Below are 17,095 nucleotides of genomic sequence, written 5' to 3'. Positions count from 1 at the left end.
TTACTTTGCGGAAGCAGAGAGCTCATCTCCCTGCTTCATTTGTCACAGACGTTCACAGCAGAATATGCAACATGGGTTTTTATAGAGTTACGGTTATGCCACATGTAACACCTCCGCCCTGGATTTCACTAAGAATCTGTAGCCTTCTCCAGCCGCTGTTCTGCCTATTTAGACCCTTTAATAGCAGCATTCAGCTCTTCAAACTACCATAAGAAACTCTCAGGGTCGTGCAGATTCATTACGTAAAAAAAACAAACCCCAACAACGTCAGCGTGTTTTACGGAGTCACCTCACTAAGGACACTCTCGGGGCCTTGAGGGTGTGTCTGCGTGTGTGCAGGTGCTTTGTGGACTGGACTGAGGGGGAAGGGAAAGGAGGGGAGCTAGGTGGGGGTGAGAGGATGATACACAGACCTTTAGACAGAGAGTGAGCTTCATCTCCCTCTCCTGTCCACTGGATGTTTCGGAGTTCTTTCTGAGATGTAGGAAGTCAGATCTGCTCGTCATGATGAGCAGCTTATGAAATGCATAACTGGAAGTATCAATAATGTCTTTGTTTGGTTGTCCCGCAGGTAAATCCAATCCAAATTCAAAATGATCTTCCTGTCTTGTTTTCAGTGTAACCAGCTGAGAAAGAATGGGGGATTTTCCATGTAAATTTGTTGCAGTATTTTTTATCTTTGATCTTCTCCAAAATGGAAGTTTTATATTCCCAATAAATTTGAATTCAGTCCATGTCACTGCCTAATCTGTCCAACCTGCTATGAAAAGAATAATGAAGTTTGAGTCAACAATAAAAACATTTGAGCCTCCAGACTGAGCGGCATTAAAAAGGCTGCAGCGCACCACTGTGAATACAAACACTCAGATTATTAGAAATCCAAGGCTGGGTTTTGACATTTTACAGCCATGAATCCAAAAACCTTTAAAAAGGTTGGACACGAATAAAATCGTTCATAAGTCAGAGTGTGGGTTTGACGGACTGATCACATAGTAAGACATCATCTGCAGTGACAGGGTGATAATTCAGATCCCGTTCAGGACACATATAATTGATCTATGGACTGTGACGGAGGGAGGAATCGGCTAGAGGAGAGATTGTCGGGGAGAGGATCATTAGTAGTTGATGATTAGCTCATTTTGAAAGAGCTGAACTATAATTAATATGGGTTCTAGTTCTGTTTCTTTTCTCTTACTACATTTGTGCACCTTAAAATGGACATATTTCGCTCTACCAGCAGGGATCTCAAACAGTCTTTCTCTGTTGGCCTTTTAAAAACTTGAATTTCACCTGCTTAGAGACCTTGTCAGCGCTTAAGGGGGTAAAAATCACCTCGCCCCTTATCCAGGAGGGTCACCTCTCTGGCTTTGAAGAGGTCCACATTGCCGAGTCATATTAAAAGTCAGACTTTGCTTTCATATTCAGCTCCTTCCTTGTTATCAGTCATTAGTCATTCAGCAGTATTACTATTATTATTTTTTTTCCCTTTCTTGGTTAGATAATTACAGTAGAGATCTGGCTGGACATCGAGATTACATGGTCAGTGCCTTAAACCTCCACCACCACCACACACACACACACACACACACACACACACACACACACACACACACACACACACACACACACACACACACATGCACACACAGCAGTTTTACTTTGAGTAGAAATGAATTAATGCCCTCAAGAAATTCATCTTAAATCTGCATTACTATACACCACTGATGAAAAAAGGCAAGGACGGTAAGAACCTGACTCTTGGAAATCACTTGATTTCTCGTGATCCTGATCATTTTCAAATATGTGCAGATGGCTGCACCTCTCTCTGAAACAAACATCAAATAATTCATCAAGTATTTGTTGTTGCGGAAACCCAGTGAGCGCTGGTGTGCAGGCAGTGGTGACTATAAATAAACCCAGTAATGCCATCACACAGTCATGACTTTGTCTTGACTCATACAAGTCACCACATCAGATTACTGTAACAATCGGAACCTTGGTACAACATTTTAGGTTTATCTCTTCACAGTCTGCACGGCATTATGTTGGATTCTTGGTTCTGCACAAAATTCATGCCTAGCTGTCAACATTTAGTACACTTGTCATTTAGTACATTTGTCACTGACAAATGGTTTTTCACGAAGGCACCTCAATGCCATCCTTGTAACATCATGTCTTGTGGCAGTTTCCAATAGGAACGCGGAATATTAATGTTAAGATGTATGTTGTATGATTGCCTACAGCAGGATAGTACCGTGCACACAGGAGTGGGATTGTACATAGAGGGGAAACGAACTGCGACTGCGACCAAATCAAAACCTCAATGAACTCTTAACAAGCTTTGGACTGAGGAGTGAAAATGTGAAATACAGAGCAATATAACTCCAGCTAATTAGAAAAAGGAATTCAAAAAAAAAAAGAAAAAAAAAAAGTAAAATATATCATGCAAAGAAGGTCGTTCAAACACTCAACTTCAAAAATAACGACTGTGACTCCATTACAAGCTGTTTCCCCCCCTCACCTGTTTGTAATGTGTCCCAGCTCAACGCTCTGCAGCAATGTACCGCGCTGGAAGTTGCGGATCCAAATCTGCTGCCCCTGCGGGGGGCCCGGAGCCAAGCAGCCGTTTGTCCGGTGAGAGTCGAAGTCCGTCCGTCGATCTGGCCGCGGAGTGAAGCCCGGGAGGACGGCGACGCAGCAGCGGTTCGGCGCAACAGCCCAGCTGAACACAGCGAGTCAGACGCCCGGACCCTGCTCTGCTGCCTGGTCTCAGCTGCTGAATGCAAATGCTGGGAGGGAGAGGGAGGGAGGGAGTGAATGTGCACTTATACACCTTAGGGGCCTGGGGACATCTTGGCCGGTCCCCACGACTTCAAACTTCAAACGCGCGCGCGTGTGTGTGTGTGTGTGTGTGTGTGTGAGAGAGAGAGCGAGAGAGCGAGCGAGGTGTTTCAGGACCAAGGGCAGCTCCACTCAGCTCTGACAGCTCTGAGGTGATGTACTTTACGTACGCAGGGGGGAGAAAATACAAGACGTGCTGGTGGGTCGCCACATACAGACTGAAGGCTGGTGCTCTGAACATGGTGTGTGCTGTTCTAACACGAGTATAAACCTGCGTTTATCTGTTTGACCAAGAGAGGGGCACTTAGATGGCACCTCCAGGGGGGTTGTTTTCAAGACTGCAAAAGATCTGGGCACCTTTTTCTAATAGGGCATACTTTATATCCTGCAATTAATAAGACCTTTATTGATGGTTTATAGATCACGAATAGGTCATTATTGGGGACAACGTTTTTTTTGGCTTTGAAAAATCCATTTTGCTGCTCTATATTCTGAGCTACATCTTCTTGCTTTGTCTTTAAGTCATCAAAGAAGAACCCACCGATCAGTGGTAAAAGCGGTTAAGTGGTTAAGCACCAATCCTTCTATTGGTGCTTAAGTAAAAGCACCAATAGAAGGATGTAAAAATACTCCAGTACAAGTAAAAGTCCTGCATTCCAAATCCTACTTCCTACTAAAAGTACAGAATTATTCTCAGCAAAAATTACAAAAAAGTATCAAAAGTAAATTAATAATTACATCAATGAGTAGCATCAGGATTGTTGTAGCTCGCCAAGGTGCAGCTGGTTCATCTACTGTTAATGGAGGTGGGTAGTTCAGTCCAGTGGTTCACAACCTAGAGGTCAGGGCCCGTACTAAGGGTAATATAAAAAAAATCTGAGGGGTTGTGAGATGATTAATAAGGTAGCTAAGAAGGAACAAAAAACCAAACAAAGTTGTATTAATTTCCCTGACTTTTAAAAAATTAAATATTTGAAAATTTTACTTCTTTAGGCCTCAATCAATTATTTAAATGAAACCATTTCAGAAGTTTAGAGAGGAAATGTGTCTTTGGCGAAACTGCCAACAACTCATTAAAAAGTGACAAGAAACCCCAACTGGCCACTGCTTTTTTGCTGGGGGTCACTGGCCGAAAAGGTTGGGAACCACTGGTTTAATCTTTAACAATATACTTTGTTCATAAACCTAATGTATAACTTTTTATGTAAATCCTAATCTGAAAAGAAACTTGTAACAGCTGTCAAATAAATGCGGCGGAGTAAAAAGCGCAATATTTTCCTCTGCAATGTAGTGAAGTAGAAGTATGAAATCGCATAAAATTGAAATACTCAAACAAAGTACAAGTACCTTATAATTGTACAGTACTTCGGTAAATACTGAGACACTCGAACTTGTAATATGTTTACCTCACCCCAAATTCCACTTTTTAGAAATACACTAAATATCAATTCTATCGGATGACATTTTCACTTTTGTATGTTGGATTGTCCGTCATATAACCAACCATGCCTGAGTCAATGTAGATTATTTATGTAATTATTAACCATATCAAGGGAAGGCTAAAATAAAATATAAATCTGGGGTGAAGAAAACAAGACCAGCCTCTGCTCTCCCAGAAAAGTCAAACTCTTTTTAGCCCAAAGAAAACTCATAATACCCTCCTGCTTTTTTGATCCTCTCTTCCACTAAATAGTTTTCGCACACTCCCTCATCACATGGTATCACATGAGAAACAGCAGTTGACATGTGAAAAACCGCAACTGACCTGGTGTCTCACGTGTGCACGTACTTGGAAACAACACATATGAAACGATGTTTAACAAGTGATGAACATGTGAAAAGCGACACATTTTTTCATGTCTGATCAGCTGGAAAGCAACTACGGCCGCTTCCGACTGAACACTTCCCCCCCAAAATAAAACAGAGCAGATTGATATTTTTCATACTTTATTTATACATAGTATCTGTCATACCACAATGAACAGAGGAACAAGAAGATTCAGGTTAACAAAATCCGGGGCAGTAAAAGGAAACACATACAAACATCCCTGTGGCTCTAATTGTAGCCTTTAGTGGTCCTGTACCCTGACTGGCCTAACATTTGATAATCTCTGTCATGGATCCAAAGTTTTTTTTTCCAAAGGTGTTTTTCGTTTTTTTTTTTTTGGTTTTTTTTAAAATCGCTCTTCCAATACAGATTCTCAATGTGAGACATGTAAACGTTCAGTTTTCTCTTAAGCTTTAAAATAAAATCTCATTTTGGTCCAGATGTGACAGCCGTAGTCCATATGTGAAGTAACTAATTCACGGGTTAAGAGTTGTGGTGCAGTAGACAGCCTTTCTAAATTTGGCAGTTTTACAAAATTTCACTGTTGTAGCTTTGTGTGTTGCAGTAGTAGCCTCTAAAAAAAAAAAAAAAAAAAAACACTGCTGGACACAGCTGACTGGAAACTAGAAGACTCAGTTTGGCACCGTGAAACAAAAAGCCAACAGAAACATTTTACACACACTTGTCTGTTCAACACTCAGCTTTTTAACCCAACAGGTCGGGCTACATGACCGCGAGTGGGAAGAGACATTGAGCAGAAAAGTGAAATGATGCTCGTTGGACCGGTCTGTCTCATTCTGTGCAACAAGGTGGGGAAACTCCATGCTCCACACCGAGGATCTCCGTATCATGCAGGGGTCTTTCTCATGCTTAGCTCAGGCCTCGCCTCAGGCATGCACACAATATACAAAGGAAAGACATGGTTCTGATGTCCTCATACCATTAACTTGGTTGTGAATTCAGTTTGTTACAGAAGGAGTCGGCCCTGAGACGACCAAGGCAAGAGGGCATACAACTGTTTCACGCACAGTAGGTGCTGCATATTCTCTATGTGACACTGAGTAGTAGAAAACAATGGATAAATACTGGAAATACATATAACAAGGTTTGCTGATACCAAAGCTACCAAAGATCCAGCCAAACGTTATATATCTCATCTTAGGGGTAATCTAAACATAGAAATGTCCAAACCTTCTACGGTAATAAAAGCACATTCAGTTCGTAGTAGAAAATCTGCAAGTAACTTCTCTTTTTGAAACCTCTCGTTGGAAACATATTTACAAAAAAAAAAAAAAAGGTTGACATACAATAAGACATAAAAGTTGAGCTAAGCAAAAAAAACAAAAACAAACCAACAAAACCTTTTGCCTTGACAGTTATAAACTTCTTCAGAATAAGACTCTTCATAACATACAACAATTATATATTAACATAGTTTATATCATAATACTAAACTTTACAATGATACCAGACGTGTACTGCATCCTAGAGTCTACTGCTCATACAGAGTCAGAAAATAAGCATGCAACAGAGATCTGTTTAGTGCATATGGAAATAACATCTCTATACTTTAAAATACCGTCTCTTTGATCCACAGTTTTCTGACCGTATATCCTGCATTCACCCACTGAAGGGCAACATCCACTGCATTGAAAAGGCCCAGACGGCGTATAACTGTAAGAAGAATGTGCTTCTCTTTCTCTATGTTGAGTCGGATATACTGCAGTTCCACGTCCTACAAAACGACAGATATAAATGGTCCCTGGGTAGGGGGTTTTATTGTGTTGACACTGTTGGGAGGGCCAGATGGGGAAAACATTACAAGGGTTTAAGAACTGCAACAGAAATGTTTTCCTCCACTTCTACTTTGGCACTCATGTAACAGTATACTACCTCTTTTTTTTGAGTATATAAATATATAATATACACGTGTAGCAGTTCAGAAGTAGATAAAGCCGGGACAGAGCAGAAAAATAGGTTCCGTTCTTGTAGTGCATTGCAGCTCGTTGCGTAGTGAGATGGGGAACATAAGAGGGTTGAGAAGGAGCTTGCATGTTTAATACCTAATAACTGTTACTGAGACACATTCATACACGAGAAAAAGGCTGCAGGTTTGGGGAAACACAGATATAGATTTAGAATAAAGAACACATCATGACATGTTTGGGGAAATGATGCAAAAATATCAGTGCCGTATGCTTTTTCGCTCACTTCAGATTGTACGTAACATCATTTTAACGCTTAGCTTCTCTCTCCACGGTTGTTTCTGTACACAGATATTGATAACTAGTAGACAGAACATTTCAGAGGATGGTATGAGTCTGTTAACAGCGGGACGTTCGACGGAGTTTGGAAGGGTCCTGTATTCAGTGACAGTCCATGCTTTTTCACTCTCCGCACCCTCCTCATACCACGCTGTGCAGGGATGGATGGATGAACTGAGGATTGATGTAGGAGAAGCCGGCAAACTCACTCTGGTCGATGTTGGCGATGACCAGCTGGTCGGGAGGGGTCAGCACGGGCTGGGTGCGTGTGAAAAACTTGTCGAAGTTTTCTGCTCCTTTGCCGCACTGAAAGAGATTGAAGGACGATTAGATGTGGAAAGGATCGATCGTTATTTCGATCAATGGACTTTAAAAGATTACAAAAAGAACTTAGGTTAACGGTAACAGGATTGTAGACTCGTTATTGAAAGGCTTTTTGTCGTGAGTCTTAATAGAAAGCTTCCCAACAGTCCAAGAGAGAAGGTGGTGCAGAAAAATGTTGTAGCCCAATGTGTAACTGGGCAGAGGTTGTAATTAGATTAGCAACTAACCCTAAGCATCCACAGTGAAGGTCATCAGCATCAGAGCGCAGCTTCACTCGGGGCTGTCATGTGTCTCAAGCAGCTGAATATATATATATATATGGATATATCACGACACTTTTACAAGGAAACGACACAAATTCCTTCAGAATGTAATACACAACAAAAAACAAATCTGTAGTTCGCAGTGGATTTCAGCGCCGGCTGTTTGTAGCACTTTCTCTCAGGAGACATATCAGCATGTCAGGCATTTTCGGCTCCTCTGTAGTTTTACACAAGCCAAGCCGTAAAGCCTCAGATGGATCTTCTGTTTGCGAGTCCCTTCAGACCAATTAATGACACAGTGTGTGAGCTCACAAATGCGATACGCCACACAAAGCCCCATAAATGGATGGATCCACTTTTAGCAAATGTTTTCCTCCCCCCTCTGTGAGCAGAGACAGACACATCCGCTGTGTAACCCTGCATTTATTTTGGCCTTAGTGTGGAAGTAAAGGGAACTCTGCTCTTAGAGAGCTATTTTTAATTCTCGTTGGCAGAGCATGTGTCGCTTCGAGCGCTGTGGGCAGCGAGGGGATGGAGGATGCGGGGGTTTGCAAACAGAAAAGAAGCGTTTGTGGTGACAAGGGGAGGTTGTGGTAGTGGGGGGGGGGTCCTGTCGGTGGCGACAGGGCGGGTGGCTGCAGCTGGGATCCAGCCTCAAGCTTTACACTTACTGAAGATGAATGGGAACACAGACATACAACATGCACCCATTGATGTATACACACTTAAAGACTCTCTGAGGAAGTATCTGAATTGTTCAGCAGTGATGGATTCGAGAATGACACAGATTTCGTTTTTCTGTTGAGTTTCTATTTTTAGCTGAAGGCTGGAAGGCAGGAAAACCTTAACAGGGGTTTGAGAGAAATTAAAGACATTACTGGATGTTTTATGGTCATATTCTGATACTGTCCATTTGTTTCTGTCATCATCCATCATATTTGGAAATATTTACCTGTCTTAAGTATTTTATGAACTGCACAAATGAACCTGAATGAAAATACCAGAAGAAGAAGTTTTCACTCTTAACTTAAGTAGAGACAATGTATTAATAAAGATAAGTTGGGCTAAAGCTTCATGTAAAAAATCTATTGAATAATGATCTTCTTCTTGTTACTTGCATTAACATGAATGTTTTGCTGCCACTGACTGTCACATACAAGGAAAACTCAAAGAATAAAAAGCAGCAATGGGTGAAAGAACCTCAAAGTACGTGCAGAACTCTTGAAAAGAACATCAATGCCAGACTCGGGGGAAAGTAGCAAAGCATGACACAAATAACACAAATTACAACAGGTGCTCTTTTGCTGAATAATCTTGCTGTTAAATAATCTCACTGGCTTCTCAGAAAAGGTGCATAAACATTAGTTGTTGGGAAAACACAGTGATTTGCCTTTTCACTTGTCAGTTTTCTGGAAATTTGGTTGCATTTTGAGCAACATTTGGATGGAAATGTACCATAAATGACAAAAGTGACACACAATAAGACTGTGCATCAGACTGAGGTTTAGGCACATCAGTGTGCGATGGTATGGGTAGAGTTGAGCAATATGACGATACAGTATATACTGTAGAAAGATATAAATTTGTCTAACATCAGAATCACAAAAACTTTATTGATTCCCAGAGGGAAATTGCTAATTATATACATAGTAGAGTAAGACTGACTGGTCGGTTTGATGTTCTTATTTGATTTTGGAAGCGCAGCTGTACATGCACAGATTGACAGCAATCATCTGCTTAAGCACATGTACAAGACACACTTTGGTTTCCACACACCCACAGCATCACTCACCACTTTGGGTTTAAATGGCGGCTGGATCTCTCTGTTGGCCAGGCGTTCCCAGTCGATGCGTCTGAAGAATGCCTGCTCTCTGATGTCCCTCTCCCCCTCTGGACCACAGCCGAGACGCTTTGATGGGTGTTTGGTCATCAGCTGGTGAGAAACAGAGGAAGAAGGATTAGAAAATGTGACTGCGGCAGTTTGGTGCTTGAGGGAAAGAAAAAGGTAAAAATAGTGAGGCAAGAAAGAGTAAAAAGCTATCTTTGAAGCGAGCATGCTGTATATATCAACGATCCACTTTTTAATCTTTGCTTCTTACCTGCGTTATATTACATTATCACGTCAGCAACATTATGCAGAGCCAGACTGACACTCATACTGTTTTCACTCAGCCAGCTTTAAAATAGCCGCAGGAAATTGCGCCGCCTGATTCAGCAGCCACTTTAATTTCAACCATGAATCATTTTTTGCAAATGAGACGTGAAAGAAACACTGAGGAGGGTTCAGGATAATCTCTTCTGTCAGTGAGGCGGAGTATGTTATTGAAAGACTTGATCAGACTGGACCTGAATCTTAATTGAATCTATTCTGGCGAGTAAATTGACTCTGAAAAAATTCATTTCTTTGTTCGTAAACAATCGGGATCATGGCAACCATGACGCTGCTGCAGTCAGAAGAGTGATCCCCAGGTGTGAGCAGAACAGGTGGCTGCTGAGTAAAGGGTCATTTCTGAAAAACCATGGAAATCTGTGACTCGACTGTACCCACTGTGTAGAGGGAAAGTTAATTACAGAGTGATTTACTGCTGGAGAGTGATGAAACGGCCATTTTTTTGTGTCACACTTAGAAAAAAACTAAAAACATAGTGAGAACATCTAAAGTAGAGACCTAAATGGATGCAATCACACATAGGAAAACAAATCTGAACCACGCCTGATGACGTCAAAGTGATGTCATCGGGGTTATTTTGACTCGGGCTATGAGACACATTTATAACACAAAGCCTGTGTTACACACTGGGATCATGGAGTATGAAACACAGGGGCATTTGTCAGGCTTAGAGGGTCAAATATACAGCCTCATGGAGCCACTAGCATGGCTTTTGGCACTTGTTTAATCTCTCTCTCACAAGTCCTCAAGCTTTATTGAGGTGCAATGCAAAATCACTGGAGTGTCCCTTTAATTTCCAACAGCTCAGACAAACATTGGTTCCATTTCTTGTCTGTGTTGCATGAAAATTGACTGTATTAATTTTGAAAGTCAGCTGTCAAACTGCAGATTTTTTTAATACAAGAAAGGTCAAATTCCCTGTTATCCTTTTCACAAACTTCAGATTTTCAGCTTTAATTACTTTGATGAACAACAATAACAGCATGGCATCTGATATTTGCATTGTAAAGCTTTTCAAAACAGGCCCCCTTTCTCTGTTATATTACCAGGCAACAATAACTTAACTTTTACAAAAATAAAAATGACAAAACGATGGATTTTGTAAGATTCAAGTCTCTGCAAGTTGATTTGAATTCTACAACAGCATTTAAATGAAAGCAGTATTACAGTATGTATTATAAAATACTGTATGGCTCCTTAAACATTACTCACTCCCTTGCAGATGGACACAGCTTCTTTTGACATGGACTTTGGGTAGGACACATTGTGCTCCATGATGGACTGGAAGAGCTCGTCCTCATCTTCTCCATCAAATGGCGGCTGAGGAGGACAAACACAGAGTCACAGGGTCACAGAGTTGTGAGTGATGACCGTGTGCACCCTATCAAACATATTTCAGTTAGTGGTCAAAACATATCTATGTAGGTATTACATTTGGATTACAACATTCACTGTCTTGTAAGTGAAAAATAAACAAATTCTGTTAAATTTAATATTTTGTGAGTGTTTTTATAAATTAATAATAACCATCAATCAATAATCATATGTCTCCAATTAACTATTAATTCTCATTATTAATTATCTGTTACTTTTCAAATTAATCAATTAATCATTTACTCCCTGAAATTTTACAAAAATCTGTACTTGAAACCTCGGTCTTCTACATCTGCTTTCCTTCATTAAATGGCTAGCTTCTCTAATTAAAGCTACAACTAGCAATTATTCTCAATATCGGTTAATCTGCATATTATTTTGCAATAAATCGATGAAATGTTTGGTCTAAAATGTCAGATAATAATGAAAAATGACCTGCACACTCTCCGAGAGCTCAAGGTGATATTCCTTGTTTTGTCTGACCAACAGTCAAAAACTCAAAGATGTTCAATTTGCAGTGACACAAATGACAGAAGTGCAGCAAATCTTCCCAATTGGTGAATGTTCTTTGGTGAGTGTTTTTTATTTGATAAAAGACTTCAATCAGTTATTGAAATTGTTGTTTCTACATCACAACTTGATGGATATACACCATTAATGTATAGTTCTAATTGATGGATGATGTAAAAACCGTTATAGACCAGAACTGGTGCAGTAAAAGTGAACATATTACCTGTCCTGCCAGCATCTCATACAGAAGAACTCCATAAGCCCACCAGTCGACTGATTTCCCATAGGGCTGATATGCTATAATCTGTTCAAAGGCGAAAAAGTTAAAAGGTTAAAAACTTGTAATAATCACACCTCCAAACGCTACCCAATTTGTGCATGCCGGAAAGTTTATTTATAAACAACGTCAATGGAGGAATTTCACAGTTTTAAACTCAGCCCAAAAGTGCTACAGTAAAGACATCATAGTTGCAATGAAAGTAGCATTTCTCTCATCTAAACGCTTGCCAAACCATTTAATGCAGTCAGCTATTTTGAGCTGCCATAACAAAGGCGCTTTCTCCTCACATCCAATGTGTCATCCTACACCTTCCGACCCACACACAGAAACACAATAATAATTAATAGTAAGCTAAATCACTGCTGCACTTGATTTTAACAGAGGCAGAAATGAAGCAATTTATACAGCTCACAAAGTTTCAAATCGTGGTTCAGATTTCATTAAAAAAAAAAAAAAAACAACACCCACATCCACAAATAATCTGCAAGTGTTTATGATATACTTAATCGGATAATACTACTATGCGTTTCCATCCGGCCCAAGGTTTCTTCTTGGGATGAAAAGTAAAAATGTATAGGCCATAAATGGAAGATGTAAGAGGTGTCAGAAAGGCAAAGAAGTGGCTCACGAGGTCATTATAAAGCCATTAATGTCTGTGGAGAAAAAAAATAAGCCCACTGCATAGTCGTGATTTATTTCTGCCATGAGGGATGGAAAGCCCGGGACGTCCTTAAATTGACCTGTCTAGATGAAGTTTCCTGTGAGAAACCAGGAGTAAGGGCTTCCCTCGCCTCCCACCTGTGACATACTGAGCTCCCTCCTGAGTCAGTGCAGACAACTGGGAGTGGACAGATGCACACAGTATCCACATATTACCAAACAGACAAACATCTCATTACTCTCACTGAATCATCTCTTTTCGAGCTCTCTTAATAACTTTTAACGTTTCTCTTTTTCTTTTCTTGAACACTCAGTCTGACTTCACTGCTGATTGTCATTTCCTAAAGTATAAAGATCATCGTGAATGGGAACATCAGTCACATGCCTGAAATGTAAATGCAACCACTTTCAATTTATTTGATTTGAAAGCATCAAACAGAAATAAGGCATGTTATTTATATTTGGTTAAAAGTGTGATGTTTTTTTTATTTAACAGGACAACATTTGCTTTTTAATTCTCTATTAAGCTAAGGGGGAATAATGTGCTGCTCAAGGATGCAGAATAGGTTGTTTTTCGTGGGGGTTTCATCTCAAAGACAAGAACAGTTTCTCACATCTCTGCAACCCAATTGAACAAATATAAAAAACAAATATATACAAAACAAATATACAGGTGGGTGACAAAAACTGTTCCTTGGCCTGATGATGGTGGTTGAGAGAGGAGTCTATTATAGTCACGGTGGAACATCAAGATTCTGTTCCAGAAGTAGGAAAACCTCCTTCAAAATCTCACTGACATGTGTAACCATGCTAATACCTAGAAATCAGGCCTTGAGCCTCTCTCAACAATTTGTCGTGTGGCTCGGTTCATATATTTAGATAAGGAAAGTAGTTTTTTTTTTTTAAATGATCTAATGTCGTTGTTTGTTCAATATTTATGTTTTTAGCGGACATTTCCCATAAGAACTAGACGTTTATGGGCCAAACGTCAGGGCTCGACACAAAGCAGGAGGCTGAGGTCGGTGTGTGAGTCAAGGTTTCACAGTTAGCTCTGATAATGTAATAACAGCGGGACGGAGAGGACTGAACACCGTACAAGTATTTAGACTTCAGAGATTACTAACTGGAAATGTGGAAAAAATGGTGCGCTGCCGCACAAAGTAATTTTTGTTTAACGTTTTTAAAATCAGGAAGGTTTCAATTTCTTATAGCAAGCACTGTGTATACCAATTTGTATTTGAAAGGTAAACCCAAGGAACACGCTTTATTTTTTCCGAAAGACGGCACCGGGTTACTGAGGGTTGTGGAACAGAGGCGAACTCGGATGCGACTTCAGAACTTTGACGCTATACATTGCTCAAAAATCTCCCATATATGTTAAATTATTTGCCATTTGCACACTGTTCAAACCATTTGGTGACCCCTTGTACTGACTTGAGTTGGCTATGTCCCTACACTCGTTAATTAATTTCTACATCTATATACTCTACAATATACTACACATCAATATACACTATAACGAGTGTTTGTCCAGAACTGTCATGAACACACAGCGGCTCTTGATAACATACTGTAGCACAGAGCAAATTCTGTGAGATTTCTGTGAGGCAATGAGACCGAGATTGCTGTACTGAAGTGCTTTACCCACTTGTTATTCTGGCATGTTTTCTGGATTGGATTTTGATTAATAAACCGAAAATATTACACACCTCCCTGGAGATCACTTACTACTACACTTAGAGCTAAAAATTCCAAGGATTTATTTTAAATATCGGGTCCCTGATTTCAGACAGAGGTAAGGCGAAAGAAGGCCTCCGGTTTCCGGCTGACAACTGTAGATTTTGCCTGCTGAAATGACAACTTTCACTGGCAGCTGTAGCCACCATCTAATTAAGCTAACATTAGCCCCATGAGTTGGTCAAAATTTGAAAACACATCTTGGGTGACTTTCAAGCTGACTTCCTATAACTTTAAATCTGATGGCTATATACGTACGATACTGTGATAAAATACTGAGTCTAAAGCCGCAAGTCCCCGTCACAGATATCTCACCTCTGGTGCGATGTAGTCCGGAGTGCCGCAGAAGGTACGTGTGGTCATGCCTTCATACATGTTCTCCTTACACATGCCAAAGTCAGCTATCTTGATGTGGCCCTCAGAGTCCAGCATCACGTTGTCGAGCTTCAGATCCCTGCATCCGAGACGGGTTGTGAGCATTTATGTACATGCATGCATTTTTCTGTCTATTCTGTCTTATTTGTGACTTCTTGTGTGTTGTTGTCCAGATGAGAGAGGAACACTACACCACTGCCACCTCTCTGAGCAGTTTATCTGTTCACAGCACACATCATTCGCTGGGTAGCAAACCAAGATTTCTTGGCCTGAAATCATTTTTCCCTAATCCAGCTTCCTCTGTGCCTTTTTTTTGCTCTTACAATTCAGCCCGTGTCTCTGCTGTTGTTTCATGTCTCAATTCTTCCTTCTCTTCCCCTCAGCCACCACTTCTGACAGTTATATATGTCACAAGGTAGAGTCAGAATGCCAAACACAAGGCCGATGGGGTATGAAGAATGGATGTGAGTCCTTAGCTGAAGGACTGAAGAGAAACAGGGTGACCTTAGTCAAGTACCTCTTTCTGTCCTTTTCATTTCTGCTTTTTGCATCAGGGTTATTAGTACGGATTTACAGTAATACTTGCCTCCTTCCTAACGGTATCCAAGCTCTTCAGTTTAATCACAGACAGACCAGCAAGGTTAAATCTACACTTCCATTTTTGATCTCTTTCTCTCACTCATGTTCTCTCTCTGGAGCTGCTTACTTCTCCTCCCCTCTCTTAATTTCTTATTCTTTATGTCTTTCTGTCATCTTCTGATTTTCTTTCCTTTGTCTGCTTTACAATGCCAATCCGTCACCTGCCTTCTGCCTTTCTTCACCTTCACCTTGTCTGCCTTGTTTTTCTCCAATTTTCTCCTCTTACTGAATACTGTTTCCTTTTTTCATGTCTTTTCCTTTTTCGTCTCAGCCTTCGATGACTCACACTCTATAACTTTGATTTTCAACACAAAGACAGTCTTTTTGTTTCACTTGAACAAAGCAGTCTCTGCTCTTACTGTGTGTTATCCCACCTTTCCTACCTGTCTATCGGTTTATTTATGCAATACCATGTCATCAAACACATACATCTGAAAATCTGAGGTGAATGTGATGCCCCTTTACTGAAAACCTGGCTTCCCTCTGAGTCACCCACCTGTAGATGATTCCCTTTCGGTGCAAGAAAAACAAACCGACAGCAATCTCTGCAGCATAAAACCTGCAAAATTGGAAAACAGAAAAGATAGTTAGATTGTTATGTAATAAAGGCATAACATGTCCCATAAATACTATTCCATACCAATGTGTGCATACCGTAAATGTATGCAAACAAAATATCTGAAGTTACATATAGTACTAACTTGATGTTGCTGTAAAACAGGATGTCGTCATTATCCTCAAAACATACAGTATGTCTGTGTATGAACTATAGTTTCCTTACACTGCCTGTGGCTCCTTGAACTTGCCCATACGCTGGATATGATACATGAGATCTCCTCCGTTAATGTACTCCATCACAAAGTACAGCCGATCCTACAAAAAAAAAAGGTTATAGTCCAAAGACCAGCTCTTAAATAGATGGCACGCAAAGAAAGCATGTGAAGACTACAGAAAGAGCAGTGCATAATGCTGAATGATCTTCAGGGGGCAAAAAAAGCATGTAAATATAATGTATATATAATATTCAGACATGATCTTGTCTAATAGTCTACAGCTGTATATCTTACAGTGAGACATGGTTCACTTTCAGAAATATTAAAATGCCAAACATAATCTAGTCTTTCAGTATAGCAGCTTGGTGAGGTTATATATCTGTAATATAAGTCCGGAAGCTTTGATCAGTAAATGTAGTTCTTATTAAAGACCCCATTGAGTCACCCTGTCTATGCACAGAGTTGACGTCATACTGGAGATTTCGCATTCATGGGTGGTCTCAGCTCAGTATCAATTTTCTCTGCAGGGCCACCAGCGAGAGCGTGTGAATAAATGTAAGTAGGAAAGGCAAATACAGATGTAATGACAGAGGAACATACAGGGACATTCACATCGGTATAAGATGCCAGGGATTGAATAGGTGGCTGATGAAAGAATGGTGAGGGAGCAGAATGGTTCCCTTTAAATAAAGTGAAATGATTTTTTTTTTGTCTATCCGAGCCCTTCGACAGCAGTATAGGAAGTATGCCCTGCAAGTCACGACTTAGGCAGTGGCTGAGGTTTTTACGCACCACAGTCTGGAAGCAGGAGTGGAGCTGCGTGAGAAAGGGCGGTTTGTCTCTCTGGGCCAAGACCCTCTTCTCCACCATTGTACATTCAACATCGTCATCCTGGATCACCACGTCTTTCTTCAGGATCTTGATGGCGTACAGCTCCTCCGTTGACTTCATCTCTGCCAACATCACCTGCAGTCGTGCGCGGACACCACGGGTCAGAGGTCAAAAGAAATAAGAGAGAGTCTGAAGTTGAATACACCAGACAAATGCTGGCATGACA

The 17,095-nt window shown here is 40.5% G+C and overlaps 1 protein-coding gene across 2 annotated transcripts in view; it reads right to left on the bottom strand.

The window, feature by feature from the left end:
- Positions 1–6,134: 6,134 nt before the first annotated feature.
- Positions 6,135–17,095, bottom strand: part of prkcab (protein kinase C, alpha, b) — a 103,821-nt gene continuing 92,860 nt past the window's right edge. For both annotated transcript variants that reach the window (XM_040122914.1, XM_040122915.1), the window contains 8 exons: positions 16,831–17,004; positions 16,047–16,138; positions 15,762–15,824; positions 14,567–14,705; positions 11,798–11,878; positions 10,903–11,010; positions 9,313–9,453; positions 6,135–7,239 (listed from right to left, as the gene is read on the bottom strand). In XM_040122914.1, the coding sequence (XP_039978848.1) occupies positions 7,075–7,239; positions 9,313–9,453; positions 10,903–11,010; positions 11,798–11,878; positions 14,567–14,705; positions 15,762–15,824; positions 16,047–16,138; positions 16,831–17,004 (963 nt within the window). In that variant the 3' untranslated portion in view covers positions 6,135–7,074. The remainder of the gene's footprint in view (positions 7,240–9,312; positions 9,454–10,902; positions 11,011–11,797; positions 11,879–14,566; positions 14,706–15,761; positions 15,825–16,046; positions 16,139–16,830; positions 17,005–17,095) is intronic.

This window comes from Xiphias gladius, chromosome 3 (assembly GCF_016859285.1).
Source record: "Xiphias gladius isolate SHS-SW01 ecotype Sanya breed wild chromosome 3, ASM1685928v1, whole genome shotgun sequence".
Taxonomy (NCBI): Eukaryota; Metazoa; Chordata; class Actinopteri; order Istiophoriformes; family Xiphiidae; genus Xiphias; species Xiphias gladius.
This window is presented reverse-complemented; position numbering and strand designations above follow the sequence as displayed.